The sequence below is a fragment of the Leptinotarsa decemlineata genome, unplaced genomic scaffold (assembly GCF_025532065.1).
Source record: "Leptinotarsa decemlineata unplaced genomic scaffold, Ldec_3_MD MMD2_tig00001064_RagTag_RagTag, whole genome shotgun sequence".
Lineage (NCBI taxonomy): Eukaryota > Metazoa > Arthropoda > Insecta > Coleoptera > Chrysomelidae > Leptinotarsa > Leptinotarsa decemlineata.
Window position 1 is genome coordinate 1,830,567 of NW_027412558.1, and position 16,686 is coordinate 1,847,252.

The window sequence follows — 16,686 nt, forward strand, 5'->3', positions numbered from 1 at the left end:
TAATAGGAAATGAATAAAAACTGAAAGTGGCGAATTTCATGCAAGAAACGACTTTTATCATTTATCAATCATAATAACATCCTCAAAAACTATGAGAGCAGAACAATGACTACACCGAAATGGGATGATTTCAAACTATGTTTTTCGCGGATTATTGTTCTGACAGCGATGGACAAACTTATGTCACAGTAGACTGTGCTTGTGTACTGAGCGTATTTTTTTATGTTGTAACCACTGAACTTAGAGAGTACCGACTGGTTCACTTTTGTGGTCAACATATCACACTTTGTATTGAAATGTATACGAATTGTAACCAATCAAATGGATAAATTGTGTAGTGTGCTGTTGTAATACAGTTCAGTTTGATTTCCACAATCTTTTTATTAGTCAGTAGGCTATATGCTTGAAGACTGGCAGTAAACAAATCTAAAGAAATGAACTTTAAACGTTCAAGCCAGTCTCGATATACCTACACAGTAGGTTGAATGGACTGACGCCTATCGATAAACAATTACTTCCCTGAAGTAACGAAGGACGTTGGATTATATTTGACAGGCGTCAGTGCAGGAATCTTCACAGAAAATGTCCTGCAATACAACTGAAAGAGTCGACCTTCAATTTTGAAACGGACACACTTGCAGATCGGTTTCGGGCTCATTAGCCACTCGTCAGTGCAAGATAGTGACTATCATCGACCTAAAGCCAATGATATTCCATAATTGAAAATCGGAATTCTTTCAGAGTATTTCATTCCTCTTCCTAAGTTGGAGCGAACAACAAAATGTCGCTCCATCTAGTGAGCAGTTAATATTCAATCATGAGGAACAGGTCATTGCATTTATCAACAGTATGTAGTTTAGGATTCATTTTATTCCTTGAAAGGCATTTTTGTACAATGAATGGCAAAATGACAAGTTTCCCCCCAAAAAAAAAGTTATATTCAAAAATTCAAAGTTATATCCAAAAATTTTTAATATAAATTTGATAATCAATTGAGAAAAAAGTTCTATACTTAGCTTTCTTTAGTGGTCGGCGTTTCGGTAAATAATCTTTATCCGTCTTCACTTTAAAACTTTCGCCTCGATTGTAAAAATACCTATATTTCTTTTGACATGCGTCAAATGAATGAAATGTACAGATGTCATATGCGACAGTCTACTTCAATAGGTACATACGCTGTCTGTCAAAAAAATAAGATAAATTTTCATTTTTCTCAAAAATATTCATTTATTCATCAATTTAAAATGTATCCCCTTCAAAGTAGTCCCCCTCAGATATAAAACACTTGTTCCAACATTTTTTTCAACCCTCGAAGCAGTTGTGACATGCAATGTATATATCCTTGAGCTCTCTTAGCGATTGGGATTTTAACTCTTCAACCGTCGCAAAACGCCGTCCTTGGGAACCGAAAAAGGCGCAGGGGGTCAAAGGTGGCCGAGGCATGATTACGGTGTTGTTTTTCGTCAAAAATTTACTAACAGGCAATAACGAGTGAGCATGTGCATCATAGTGATGCAAAAGGCATCAATTGCTTTACACAATACCGACGCATACCTAACTTCAAGAGATGATACCACTCATTGATCGTACGACCATGTGGCAAGGATCGAAATTGGCGTGCTTTTTTGGTCTTGGCTCTCCTGGGCCCTTTCATTTGGACGGTTGCACTTTGGTTTCGATGTCATAACCATATACCCATGACCATGACCACCAGTTATGACCCTTTCGAGCAAATCTGTATCGTCGTTGACGTCATTCAGCAATTCCTGAGCAATTTTCATTCGGCGGTTTTTTTGGTTAAAATTTGAAACGAACTCCACTGTCACACGCTCCATGCCCGAAATTTTCGAAAAAATTACATGGCATGAGCAATTTTCTGCATTTTCTTAACATTTTCATCGACTTGCTAGGCTAGTGCTTCGTCTTTCACATCTTCTCGACTTTCTGTGAAAAACTTGTACGTAGCCAGCAAAATTTCAATGATCACCTCATTTTTTGGACAGACCTCAAGTTTCCAGACTCACGTCACGTCACTGGACTTCTAAAGTATTTCACTAATTATTATTTCACTCAACAGTATCTCGCTTATTTATTGAACATTTCAACTAAATACAACTATACTTTTTTCTACTCTTTTAGTCCAATAGAGGATTACCGATGAAGTTTCATGAGAAAACATTTGATTAATCGAAGATGATGTAAAAAATGAAAATTCAGCTTGAGAAATGGTTCTTATTGAGGGAGATTCTGTGAAACATGTTCTTCCTTACGAATCACTAGATAGTTGTCCTGAAAATCTAGAGAAGAAAATTGGATTGGATAATTTAGGAAACACTTGCTACATGAATAGCATTTTACAAGTGTTGTTCATGACGAAGAATTTCAAGAACGAAGTTTTAATGATGAACGAGAACGGGAATGTTTCCTACTTATTCATCAAACTCAAACACCTGTTCATGCAGCTGCAGTTTCGTAAGAAGGTATCATCTTTCCCTCCAACCGATTTCCTGGAGTCTTTGAAGTCCACTAGATACTCGTTAGGACAACAAGAGGATTGTTCCGAATTCTTGGAGTTCTTGTTGAATACTCTTCGTGAGCAAAACAATAGCAAAATCAATACTCCTGACCGCTCTGGACTGAATGATTCCGTACAACCCATCTCGTCTTGTGTTTGTAAATCTTTTGCTGGAAAAATCCTCACTTGTTTACTTTGTGGTAAATGTTCAAGAAGTACCGAAAACTTATGTGAATTTCTGGAACTTCATCTAGCTTTTCCTAATATGACTAATAACCAGTCCGTGCAAAGCTTATTGTTAAATCATCTGAAAATGGAATTATTAACAGGTGATGATCGACTGTATTGTCAAACATGTGCCAAACTAACTGACTGTTATAAGGAAACAAGTATAGCTGAGGCACCAGTCAATCTAATAATAACACTGATGATTTTCAAACAAGACTCAACCTCTAACGGAAGCAAGAAACTCTTTGGAAGGTTCGAAATAGATGAACATTTCAACCTAGCAGACTACTATTATAATATTCATGCAGTCATTGTTCACTGTGGTTCTGGCCGTGGATTTGGTCATTATTACGCCTTGGTCAAAGACGAAACGGACTGGTTTAAGTTTGACGATAGTCCTGTCACGAAGTGTTCTGGCGATGCGTTGAATTTATTGGAGCCTCTGGAGACACCCTACATTTTGTTTTAAAAGAGAGAGGACAGTGTTAGATCAAGATCTTCAGATGATGTGGTGCTGCAGGTTTTTCCGGGTTTTCCTGCAGCTGAAAAAGCAAATGCGCCACTGGAATCAATGAAGTCGCCTCGGAGCGCCAATTAATTTTTTTTGTTGTTTTTATTTTATTTTTGAAATAAACAATGTATAAAATATAAATGATCTTTATTACATTCTTAACATATAAGTCACATCACATTCTTCTTTTTGTTTGCACATTGATACTAAAGGAACGATAACAATTTTGCCTTAATGGTACGTTTTTACAAATATTTGCACTATATGGAACAAACCCAACTTAAAACTTACGATTATTGTTCAACTGCTTGGTATTGAACACAATACATGGGATAAAACAACTTCTATGCATTCAGTCCAAAACGAGATAAACTTCAATTTTGGCAGGAAATGTTGAAGTTTCCACAAGTCATCAAAATTAAAAGAAATATTATTATTTGAAACATTGGCATCGGAGACTAATAATGTATGAATGAGAGTTACAATTTTTGGAGGGACATTGTCACCAGATTCCCAGTAACCTTTAATTCATCTTCCACTTCTAATGAAACCGGATTTCCATAACACCAACTTCTCTTTTTCAATAACATATCACTTCACCCCCTTCTCAGAGCATCAACTTTTCAGTATATCTATTTTGCAGCAAGTGTGTTTCCATAATGCCCTGTTCCTAAGATATCAAAGTCCCAAAATATAGTGAATCAAGGGTACCAATTGATATTCAATTGCCATAAACTCAATTTCTTTTTACATCAATTTCCCTTTGTATCAATCAATCAAAACACTTGTGATGCAACACTAGACAGCCTGAAAGTAGAGGTGAGGACATCTCCACCTACAAAAGCGCCATCTATGAGATTGACAGAAAACTCGGAAGTTTTCTTTCGATTCCATAGATGGCGTCTTAAGGGAGACATATTTCAACCTTTATGCTGTTACAAGTTTCGATCCAACTAACGTTCAATATTTGGCAAAAATACTACTGTTCACTTGATTTTTGAAATGCATGTCGAGTAGAATGTTGCAGTACTGATTTGTGTTAAATCTATGCATCAGTCGTAGTATCAGTATTCCTGAAGGGGACAAAATTCCTCTGGTTTCATTGATAAATTTATTGTTTGAAATTGTTTAGCAATACATCTTGGCACTCACGTTGCACAATTTCAACATTGAACCTAAGATTTCTGAATGGAAATTTTGAATTCGGACTTCAAATTATAGTTACTCCTATGTGGAAAAAAGCAAAGACGACAAAGCCTACAATGACCGAGACTTGAATCAAAGTCAATCTTCGGCATCGATCGCTCCGCCTTTCTTCGCAGTTTTTGCTACAAGAGAACTACTCCTGTTAAATAAAACTTATGGCCCAAACAAATTGATTATATATGTAATGATTGTGAAAAAGAGCTCTCCAGTGTACAAAAACAGGCTTGCCTGATGGCATCTGCACCACAGCATCAGCAGCCTAAATCCTCCCCTCCACATCTTTCTGGAGAGGCTAGATGGACAACATACATTTTATCAATTGAACAAAACAGGCATATGTGGAGCATAGCACACTATTGGTTGATACTGAAAGTCACAGCATTTTACAGATGACCTCAGACTTGAAGCCTCTAACAAGCAACTAGGACTTGCCCTTATACAGTCCCGATTCCGCTGAAAGGATTATCCGAGGGGAAGTAATACTAGGACTTGCCTTATATAGTCCTGATCCCGCTTAGAGAGGACTAGAATATCCGAGGGGAAGGAATACTAGGACTTGCCTTATACAGTCCTGATTCCACTTAGAGAGGACTAGATTAGCCGAGAGGAAGGAATACTGAGAGCAGATAGCTGTAGGTTCACGGATGGATCAATAACAACTTCATGTTCTGGAGATTCAGAACAGATATATCAACCTGCCTAAGGATCTGGGATGTGTATGCCAGGTGAAAATCTACGCCACCGATTCATGTGTGTAAAGATCGGCAGAAACCAGCTTCAATAAAAATATGATCAGATGGCCAAGCGGCTCTGGAATTACTTGGCTCTAAGTGAGCAGCAACTTCCTAATTGTTATTTGGATAGAAGGCCTCAAGAAATGCTCCGTGGTCTGGTCTGGATTTGTGGCCACCCTGATCAGACAGGTAATGAAGCTGTTGACTTCGCAAAGGAAGGGCGCTGCAAGCTGTTTCGTCGAAAAAAAAAAACCTGTCAATGACACCACTTTAGGTTTTGCAAAACAATTACAGATTTCTTGGGTTGCAAGAAGAGTTTCAGTCTTTTGGCAAAATCAACGAGGATTGGCCCATTCCAAAGATACTTGTCTTCTGTATCATCATATGGAACAACTTGAAACCAGGCGTGCCGATTTCTTCTTGCTTTATGCCTGAGGCGCAGCAGATTGGTTTTCACTGTTCAACAGTTTCATTCACGCCATTTGATCTGAGAGATCTCTCACCAAATAAGAAGCTGGACTTATTTAGTACATTTTGAACCTAACATAACTTACAGTGAAGTCCGAATTCTAAGTTCAGAATTCCAAACTATAGAAGTAGTTTGGCCCTTCTACGATTCCACTAATTGGCACACAAGTAGTAAAGAGAACAGGCAAAATGTTGTGACATAATCAAGTGTTTCTATTTGCTGTACTGATGTCACTAATCTAAGAATCCTCGAAAAAGTAAATACATCAAAACTGGAGTCCACCCACATCTCCATTTTCGGGTTTGTTTGCCGTGTTCAGCAGACTATTATGGCTGACGTTTCATTTACAACTGCGGTAGACATGAACTAGGGCGGTGACGCAACTGACAGTTGCCTACACATCAACTGATTGGGTCTCTGGTTTTATTCTATTGGTGATGTAGCTTCGTTCCTATTAGTTGAATATATTTCCTGATACGTGTGCAGGTAACCAGACTTCATCGATGTTAATACTCTCTTATAACAGAATAATTAATTTCTGTCATTGAATTATTTTATTAGTAATGGTACCTCACTTTGTTTTAGATATTATCTACCTCTACTTGGCGACTTGGAAATATTTGCCCCATGGAAGAAGAGCACCCATCACAAATACAAGCTAATTCAGAATGCTGTCCTCCTTTTTGGAGAACTTTCAAGTCTCCTACTACATCCAGTTGTGGAAACATATTTCCCAGTCAAATAAGCCAATTTTTCTCTAATCAATAAAAAATATTGTCGCCCGCTCAAGAATTTTAAGACACTCGCCCACACGCTATGAAAATTTTTATAAAAACTAAGCCCAAGAGGTGTATAAAACTGATATGACATCAAAGTCAATTCCGAAATTCAGCCATCGCGGATTTTTACGGGACTTTTGGCTCAGGATAGTTCGAAACCAGTATTGCAAGTCACGGCGTATCTCAATTTCTCGCGAAGCGTGCTTTTCTTTTGGTAGTTTGGTAACTTCAGCAGGTTAAAACAGGTCGATGAGGTCGGCAGGCGGTTTTGGGGATCTTTTTTTCGTATGGTGAAGAATCCTCTGAATACACTACCTGGAAACATGAAATACAACCGATAGTGAGTAAAGTGGCAAACGAATTGATAACATGACAATTACCGATTGTATCTCCAGTATCCTCATCATCTGCAACTTCAACACATCTGATGGAAAAGGGGGGCTCCAGGTGTGCGAAGCCCAGTAGAGGAGGTTTGGAACAACTAGTGACAAACTGAAAATAATTTGGATTTTACGAAAACAATCATATGACCAATATTTTGGAAATATAACTTTGGCCAGGAAGTTTCTAGAGAGAATGGGGAATGCTCCTGACGAAAATCAAGTAGTTTTCGTAAGAGAGCTCTAAAACAACGCATTTTAAACTTATCATTTCAACCTTTTTCTTCAAAAAATTATTTAAATACTTAAAAAGGATGAATGAAATAATGCATTCAACATTTAAAGGGATTCGTTTCTATTTCACTATTTGGCAACATCAGTTATAGCTAATAAAGAACAATGAATCTGTAACCTGTATGAGACAAACAAAGATGACATATTTCAGAGGCGTGCTGTTCTGTTTACTTATGTTCCGAGTTCCGAGACATTCTGTGACATATGACATTTTGTGCACCTTAACCTATCTTCCTCTATATAAATAAATAACAAAACAACTGTTGTTTATGTGGCTTGTGGAGGTGGTATTGAACTATAATTTATATTTTGCCTTAATTGTTGATTTATAAAGATAATTTTCCTTTTTTAAAGTAGAATATCTAGATACGTATAAATTATTTTAATTTGATATAGGCGCTGTTGCCAATATGTGAATTAGAAACAAATCCCTTTAATTGAAACATCAATTTGAATACTTTTCGAATTGAATTTGAGAAACTCATGAATTAAACTCATCTTTATTTTGTTCAAACTTGCACTTGCTGTAATGAACCAAATTGAGAAACATTCCCCATTGTCTGTTGAAATTTTAACTTATTGATTTTCCGTTGGGGTGTACTTATTACTTCTATTTTTTCATTTGCTTTCCTTGTATATGAGTACTTATAAGAACTGAAATATTTAAAGTTTAGATTATTCGAACTGCTTGTTATGAAAACTGATGTTTTTGGAAAGATAAATAGAAAAAAAATCATTATAAAACACGAATTTTGCTATCAAGCACCTACCTTCAAGAACATTGCTTTTTCCTCCTTGTTGAAATCCCTTTCCAATATATCCCACAACCACCCTATAACTTTATGCGAATCATGAAATCCACCATAGTACTGGCAATTTTTTCGCAAATCTTTCAAGTCCAACGGCACGTTATCTCCAGATATCAAGCGTTGCAACTGAGAAAACATAAATAATCACCTGCATGCCAGCACTTATATTCAGGAAAAAAATAACAGAAAAACAATTACCTCGGGCGTTGAAAAAAGTGTCAACCATTCTGGATTGATTATAGATCTGAACCCGCGTATAAAAGCGGCCGTTTGCTCTTTGATTTGGACGTGCATCCGGAAATGAGCCATCAAATGGATATAGTTTATCCTGCAAATAAACGTAATTAATTTTCGGCGCCCAACGTGGGACCACATACTAACTTATTTTCATTCGTAACTTGCACAGCTCTACCACCAGGAACCAGCTCGTGGGTCACTATTTTCCCCATAGTGTCATCATCCACGCTGAAAGTTAAATCTAGATCCGATACATCTCCTTCGTAGTGTTTAACGTAGCTCAGACTTCGATACAGTGCGGGATCCAGAGACGGCAACTCGTCCACGCAACTGTACAGAACTTGAGTCGTCTGACCTGAGACCTGGCTGAGAAAAAATGACGCGAAAGGCACATCCACCACGATGCCCTCATACACAGCTTTACCTGAAAAAAAAAACTATAGCCAATAGCCGGAGAGAGATGTGGTCGTTCCACATACCCAGCATCCTTCCTACGAATTCGAATAGCTGCAGGTGGTTGTCCTGGACAGAAGATGTCGGCGAAGGATACAGCCGTTCCTCACTGGTAGCTTTGAAGAGGTTCAGAGAAGGATCGAACACTCGTTTGATGCTCTCTTCGAGGAATTCTTTGAAAACTCCGTCCTGATCTATGCCAGCCTCATCGAGACCTTGCTCGTTGATAAACCTCACCCTGATCACTCCCTTTAGGGATTGAGAGGGCAAGAGAGCTAATTGTCGATAGCCATCTTCGACAATTCTGTTCCTGAAGAACAAGAAGCGAAATGTAATGCAAATGTAACAATAAAATGTACTTTCATAATGTATTCTATTCTCTTGTAATGTATTATATTCTATAAATCACTAAGAGGGGATTCATAGTGTCAATGTATGTGATCTAGGTTTGATGGGATATTCTGTTTTTGCTGTAAGTAAATTCAACTTTGATGCATTTTCAACAGCTGAAACATCGTATCAACTTTTGTCACCATTCGTTGATTGTTAACAAGTTTTTGTTTTTACACAAACATTTCTCTATCTCTACTTACCTATGCACCGTGATCAAAGTAGACTGCGGAGAAGCACAAGCAGACTCCGTTAGCCCCAGCACGGTCTTCTCATTGTTGATGTGTTTCCTGAAGAGTCTGACTCTATCCTCGTGAGGTAAGACATGCGGCATGGTCTGCAGAAGTAGTTGCGGTCCCCGACGTCCCTTTTCCAAATCTGCTATGAAACCAGAAACTTTAATATCCTTTATCAGCCAGTGACCTTCAGGAGTGTAGTTGCGTCTGCAATCTCTTCGGTACAACAGCATCAGGATCGTGTGGAGAGAGGTGAAGAGAGAATTGGTTTGGATTGTTTTGAAATCTGCAAGAAAGATGACATTTGGATTGGTCACAAATGAATATTTAACCTCCACACATATCTGTTTGTATACGAAAATGAAATGTCAAGACTTTTTCCACAGGGGTATTTTCTTTCACTGATTGGTATGTGTGGACTGTATTTTTTCAAACGGCAAGTTATGAAAAACAATGATTGATATAAGGAACTAGTTTCCTTGAATGTATAATGAACAATTGAAACACTGATAATCTATTAAAACTTGAGGATAAATCTAAGCTCTTAGCACACGTCAAAGCTGTTTCTCAAATACATTCATATAACCTCAGATATCCGAGAGTTCACGATGTTAAACTACAATGCAGAAAACTTACGTCAGTTAAAGAAGTGAACATAATAATAGGGGAGCCCAAGATGGGATTTCAGAATTTACTACAGGGCGGCAAATTAATACACAGGGGTATACCTTGTACCCGGTTAAGTACCTTCACCAAATATGAGCCCCATATATAAGGCCGCCTATGAGGGATGAAAGATCAGATTAGTAAAAAAAAATTGATCATCAGAAATTCTCGAGCGCGTCAGATTAAGGTAGGGTGAGTTAATTACTTGCTAAAAAGTGTATATTCCAGTAATCTGACAATTTGAGAGTGAAGTAAAGAAAGGGGAGGGCAGCAAAGTTGTAAAAAAATAACGTCATTTCGACATTATCGAGCGTAGCTAATTTTTGTTTTATTTTGAAGGAAATAATTCAAGGATAACGAAAAATATATGATCTGACGATTTCCGCAAGCCGAAATAACAAAAATTCGTGGATAAAGTTTAATGCGTGCAGCTGTGTGATACCTATATTTCCCTCTTCGAGTTTCTATTCCTCTATTCACTTTTTCTCTATCTATTACTCTCTCAGTCCGTCCCCACTCTTAATTTTGTTGCCATGACGCCTTCACAGCTGATCACAGAGACTCGTTCGTGATGAAGATGATGATTAATCAATCAATTGATGGATGTAGCCGTTACTACGTGGTAGGAAATCATAGTGAAGAAAAGAGAAATTAAACTTTATGTGTCTTTTACCACTTTTATTTGTAACTAACGTAACAAACTTAAACAATATATAAGGACATTTTCAAACTTATACAATATATAACTTATACAATATATAAGTTTGAAAATGTCCTTATAGGACGAAACTGCAGTAACGTTACTTACAAATAAAAGTGGTAAAAAAACATAGAAAGTTTCATTTCTCTTTTCTTCATCAATTATTCAATTTATTATAAAAAATTAAATTTTTTTGAGCATTTTTTTAAAATTATTTTCTTATAAATACAAGTATTTTACTTAAAAAACATACACTTATTTATTTGCATGCTATTTCCTGAGCTTTTCAATTGATTAAGTACAATAAATCAAAAAAAATTAAAAAAATATTGTTTTTGTCAGATTAAGCGAATCCCTCTAGATAATCGTCAGATTATGAGACAGCACCTCTAAAACCTAAACATGAACCATATATATCTTAATCTGATGCGCTTGAGTATTTCAAAATGGTGATTTTTTTTGCACATTATAATAATGGCCGCGAGTTTGCAACAGATCGAAATCGTCAGATTATTGAATGAGACCTTTTTTTTTGTTGCACTTTACACCCCCTTAGAAAATCTGACGCGCTCGATTAAGTTTTTTTCTTTTCACTTTTAACCCTTACGTACAACCACCCAAATTATTCAAACGATCAGATTAACATACCAACATAATTAGAAATACGTAGGACATTGATGCTATCAATATCTGACGCGCTCGACTATGTCCATGTAACAGTATTTTTTTACATATTAAAAAATCTATAGCCGCTTCCCTCACAGATGAAAAGGTATATATTATATAACATTTTTTTTCTTCTTATCATCTAAGCTTTGCAACCTAATATGTCTCAATGAAGCTCGAGTAAATCCCCATTTTGCATCGTGGACTCCTCTGCTATAAGCTTTCTATGTACATATTTTGGGACTGACCCAAATTGAGTTCTGGAATTTTCCTTATTATAAGCTACTAGAACGAATATATTAATTATTACATTGAGAAAAGCAACTGCAGCAGTTCCTAGAAGTGGTTTTCTTACCAAAAAGATTGCCCAGCACAGCCTTGTACAGAAAAATGTTGAAAAAGTTTGACATAGCGACAAAGTCAGTCAGTTTGAATGGATTCTGTTGCTCGTACATTTCCATATCATCCAATATCCTGAAAAAAATTAGAAAATGCAAACTTTAAGGACGAAAATAACTAGATGGATCAATTCAAGAAATTACATTTATTATTTTCCAGCAAAATATTGGACTTTTTCATACGTACGTAACATAATGTGACATGCAGTCCGCAAACAACTGCAGCATCTGAAACTCCGGAGCTGAGCACTTGGTATTGAATGCTAGGTGATCGAGAAAGGGTTTTATGCTACAATTGGGCCCCAACGAACACAGAAATAACCACAAATCATACAGTATAGAGTTCTGATAACACAGACCTACAAAAAAGTAACATTGAACCAAAAAAACTTTCAACAAAATGATTTATATTTCCACCTGTTAATATATCCAGTTGCAACTGTGTCAAAGTGTTCAAAGCCGTATGATACAAGGAACAGATCAGGACTATCCGATGAACTTCGGGACTGCCAAGAGCCCTGTAGGATTTCTGAGTAGTCATTCGATTTCCTCTGCTTTCCAAGACTTTTTTGAAAAAATTAGATCCGCTGAAAGTGGTTAAGGTTGGGCTTAGGCTCTGTCCAGGAGTTTCTGAGCCAGAAACCAACTCTGCTAATGAATTACCTAGAAGTTTACAATACGATACCCAAGAAATTATTGATCTGATTTAGGAATTAACTGTATCAGTTTTGAGAGAAATAATATGTTCACGAATGAGATATTACAGTTTAAAGTGGACTCATAAAAACAAACAGAACTTTCGAAGGAACTGAATAATAAAGTCACTGGTACAATTTATTATATGTATTTTACATCAAGTTGATGAAAGGCAACATTATTACAACTGAACTTTGTGATAAAAAAAGTTTCAAATAATTTATATAAATGATAATTAGAACTGGCTCAAGAATGGATCCTTAGGGTGGCCAATTTATACTTAGCTGTTTTATTTGTTATTACCCAAATATAATTGCCCTACTACTAAAGAAATGAACATTCAAGCCAGACTCGAATATTCCACAGTAGGTTGAATGGACTGACGCCTATCAGAAAACAACTACTCCCCTGGATAATACCACCAAGGGCGTTGAATTATATTGGTTGGTTAGTCATTTATTACTATGGAACTTTGGTACTTACCTAGAAGAATCTGTACGATTTCAACATTCCACAAGAGATGGAGCTGAACCTTGATGTGATCCATTGCGGCATGAAGGGAAGGATCCATGGGTTGAGCAAACCAACCAAGAACCGGGTGCCAGTGGGTGAGAGTCGACTGTTTACTAACTACATAGTTCTGGCAGCTTTCCAATAAACCAGTAACTACGACCTACCAAATTTAATATAATGTTTAGAATCGTGTTGAAAATATAAATTATTCTAGGGTTTAGATGTAAACAATTAGACACGTATACGTGTCTAATGCAAAAGGGATCAAAAATATTCGTAGATAAACAATTTAGTTTTATGCCAACGTTTCGGACTTTATTAAATCCATCATCAGGGCTCTACAATAAAATAATTTAATAAGTGAACAGTATATGCCAATACATATTGCAAAATTTATAAAGTTTATACAATCTCATATTATGTAAAAGAGAAACAAACAGGTACACTTACCAAACATTAGTTATCCATGTCAAAAAAACGTTTAAAATATAAGTGTCAGACAACATAGGTACAAATGAAAATGAGGATTGACCAAATGAAAACACATACACCACAGACACGTTTTCATTGGATTTTGTGCACCAAACCTATCTTCCTCTATATAAATAAATAACAAAACAACTGTTGTTTATGTAGCTTGTGAACTATAATTTATATTTTGCCTTAATTGTTGATTTATAAAGATAATTTTCCTTTTTTAAAGTTGAATATCTAAGTAACCTGAACTCCGATGTAGCATTCTAGGCGCTGTTGCCAATATGTGAATTAGAAACAAATCCCTTTAAAAATTAAAACCCAACATTTGAAACATCAATTTGAATACTTTTCGAAGTGAATTTGAAAAACTCATGATTTAAACTCAACTTTATTTTGTTCAAAATTGCAGTTGCTGTAGTAACACAAATTGAGGAACATTCCCCATTTTCTGTGTCTTATACCTGTTTAGTTTGGGATATTTTGAAGTAAACCAAGTTTCAGCATCATTATCTGTTCTGGAACATAGGTCAATTAAGTCGTTAACATTTGAGTCTGTGTCTACCATTGATACATCATCTGCATAGCAAGAAAATAAGCTTGGGAGTGAGAAATTAAAAATATCATCAATAGGTATATACCACAAAATGAGTTGGTCCCAGTATGGACCCTTGTGGTACACCGTGCTACATGTGCTAGAATTTTCAGATGTATAAACGACTTGTTTTCTCACACACAAGTAGGTTTTCATTAGCTCTAAAGCTCTGCCATGTATCCCATAATATTACCTAGTAGGAACTCATGATTTACACTGTCGAAAGCCTTACTTAAATAAACTCTCTGGCTTTTTGAGAATTCTAAAATAATTATTTATGTAGCTAGAAAAAGTTTAAAAAACACGAGTTTGCTCAACAACTTTTTCGCTAATCAACAATACTTAATGGGTCTATTACCAATTACCGTGAATGTAGGAAAACATATTTCCCTAAGGGTGGTGTGTCTCTCGATATATGCCAATTGTATCAAATTTGCAAGCAGGCACAATGCATAACTTCCTTCTAAGGTATTGAAGACGATTCTCATTGACTGTTGACTAGAAAGTAATTCCAAACTTCTGGAAAATAACTTGTGGTTGTTGATTGTAACAATGGACTGTGGAAAAAAGCAGTATATTAATGATAAATATGAAAGCTGCAGTAATATAAGTTTTCGTTTCAGGTACTATCTCCAAAACATCATCATTCACGAATAAATTTGTGTGTATAAACAACTTTACCTCTGCTGAAATAGTCTGCAAGTGTTGGACAAGCCCTGGAACTGACAAAATATTGATTAAAAATATTGTCATAAGTTTATCTGAGTAGTTTGCTGCAACCAAAGGCCTGAGTGAGAGAGTTAAAATAGCTGAAAGAGACACATTTTTGAATGCGATTTTTGTCCGTCCCAGTCCTTTCAAGAGCAAATTCTGAAAAAAGAAAAAAGTTTTTTCAGTACAAATCTAAATTACTCTACTTCATTCAATTCACCTTCAATACTAAATAAAATCCCTTGTGAAACAGTTGCCCCATCAGATTGGAGCACAGTTGGTTCATACCGGACCTCAGTACCTCCATATTCTTGTTCTTCAACACTGTCCAAGTACTTGTACTTGTAAACGCGACCAGCACGTGCAAATACAATACGATACTTTTCATATCGCTTGCAAACTCAGGCTTGAGATCATTTAAATATTCACAGCAGTTCCACAATAAATCGTTCATATGTGAGATCCAACGTATGACGTGGTCTTTGTTTAGAGCCACACCTACGAAGCTGAATTTGGGAGAGTCACTGTCAAGAGTGGCTACTAGATATCGACAAAGTTTGGCGAATCTTTCTTTGTCTCTTTCTTTTCTCCAAACCAGAAGCAATTTTCGTGACTGGTGGTAGATTTCTATAGCTGGTTTAAACTTTCCTTTGGAGGAGTCTTCAGGAACATCGGGAATAATACTATCAAATTCGATTCTGGAAGTAAATGTGGCAGGAAGTGAAAAAATTTCGAAAGGGTAGGAAAACTCTTACAGAATATTTTGTGCAAATTTCAGACGACACAACCATCCTCTGACATTAGCTTGGATAAGTGTAGCAGCTGACTCTTTTCGTTTTTCAAGGGCCCTCTCTTCCCTGGCTGCTTTGGTGTGCTCCAAAAAGTTCCCTTTGGAGTTTTCAGTTTTGTGAAACATTTTGGAAATGTCACTAGTTATTTTTACTCTGGTCTTTATAGAAAATTGACGTCAAGTCATTTTGAAACTTCGAAGATTCCTACTTATTTATTCCATTATAACAAATTCTCATATAAATAAACAATAACTCACATGACATGTGACACTCTGACATATGACGTCAATGACTAGCACATGCTGACAGACTGGCTGCGTCAAGGACAAATTAGCAGAAAAGCTGCGCAGAATGCAGGGTTAAAGCGTTTCTTCAATCAATTAGATATACATCCTTTCCTAACAACAAATTTTATCGCAAAATTAGAACTGTCAACTGTCTGATTGTACATATATATTGTGAAGAAACTGACTGAAGATGAAAAACATAAATTCAGTTTCAGTTGGAGGATTAATATGTATTTTGAATGAGAGTTCTGAATCGTTCACTCTGATGAAGCGCTATCTTTTCGCAATTTATAAAATATTTGTTCACATCACCGAAGGTGAATATGGAACTGATTTGAGAAAAAATGAACATATTACATCTGAAATCGAAAATAAATTTCAATTAAAGTTGCATTCATTTGGTAAATAACCTTTTTTGACTCTAGGATTATGCACATCGAAAGGATGGTTCATTGAATATACATTTTTGTATCTATATTTATTATCATTGATATTTTCATGTTAATTGCTATTGAACATCTTGATTTTATTGGCAAATGATGTAATTTCTGATACCAATACAAAAAAGTTAATTTGGAACATGCTGAATTGTTTTTTCATTACTTTTTCAATATAATTATACATTCATTGACCATGGAATGGAAATATATCTATCACGGAAATGAATATTCGTATATTCGTATATGCTAATAGAGACATGTGCATGTAATAACAAGTTTCCTGTAGATAGTGTTGATTTAAAAGTATTGAGTTTTCTATAGGAAATTTCTGGGGCAAGCCCAAGAATATAATAATTATATTTGATCTGTCAAGTCGAACTTTGTTGCATCCTTGAAAGCGTTTCTATTAAACAGTAGTTTTGATGGCTGAAGGTTGGTAGACGCATCATTACTTGAATGTCATCTGTCAAAACACAGAATATTGATCTCGTTACCACTGGCCGGATAG

The 16,686-nt window shown here is 36.1% G+C and overlaps 1 protein-coding gene across 1 annotated transcript; it reads right to left on the reverse strand.

Annotated features, from left to right (window-relative positions):
- Window positions 1–3,384: 3,384 nt before the first annotated feature.
- On the reverse strand, window positions 3,385–15,726 carry LOC111518312 (ubiquitin-protein ligase E3B). The gene is made up of 15 exons (XM_023174728.2): window positions 15,416–15,726; window positions 14,881–15,358; window positions 14,631–14,819; window positions 14,315–14,506; window positions 12,851–13,040; window positions 12,089–12,334; window positions 11,859–12,030; window positions 11,629–11,747; window positions 9,209–9,527; window positions 8,642–8,925; window positions 8,307–8,586; window positions 8,124–8,253; window positions 7,887–8,051; window positions 6,823–6,934; window positions 3,385–6,757 (listed from the first exon to the last, which is right to left on the reverse strand). The coding sequence occupies exons 1-15, from the start codon at window positions 15,574–15,576 to the stop codon at window positions 6,585–6,587; spliced, it is 3,210 nt and encodes a 1,069-aa protein (XP_023030496.2). The 5' UTR covers window positions 15,577–15,726; the 3' UTR covers window positions 3,385–6,584.
- Between the last annotated feature and the right edge of the window lie 960 nt (window positions 15,727–16,686).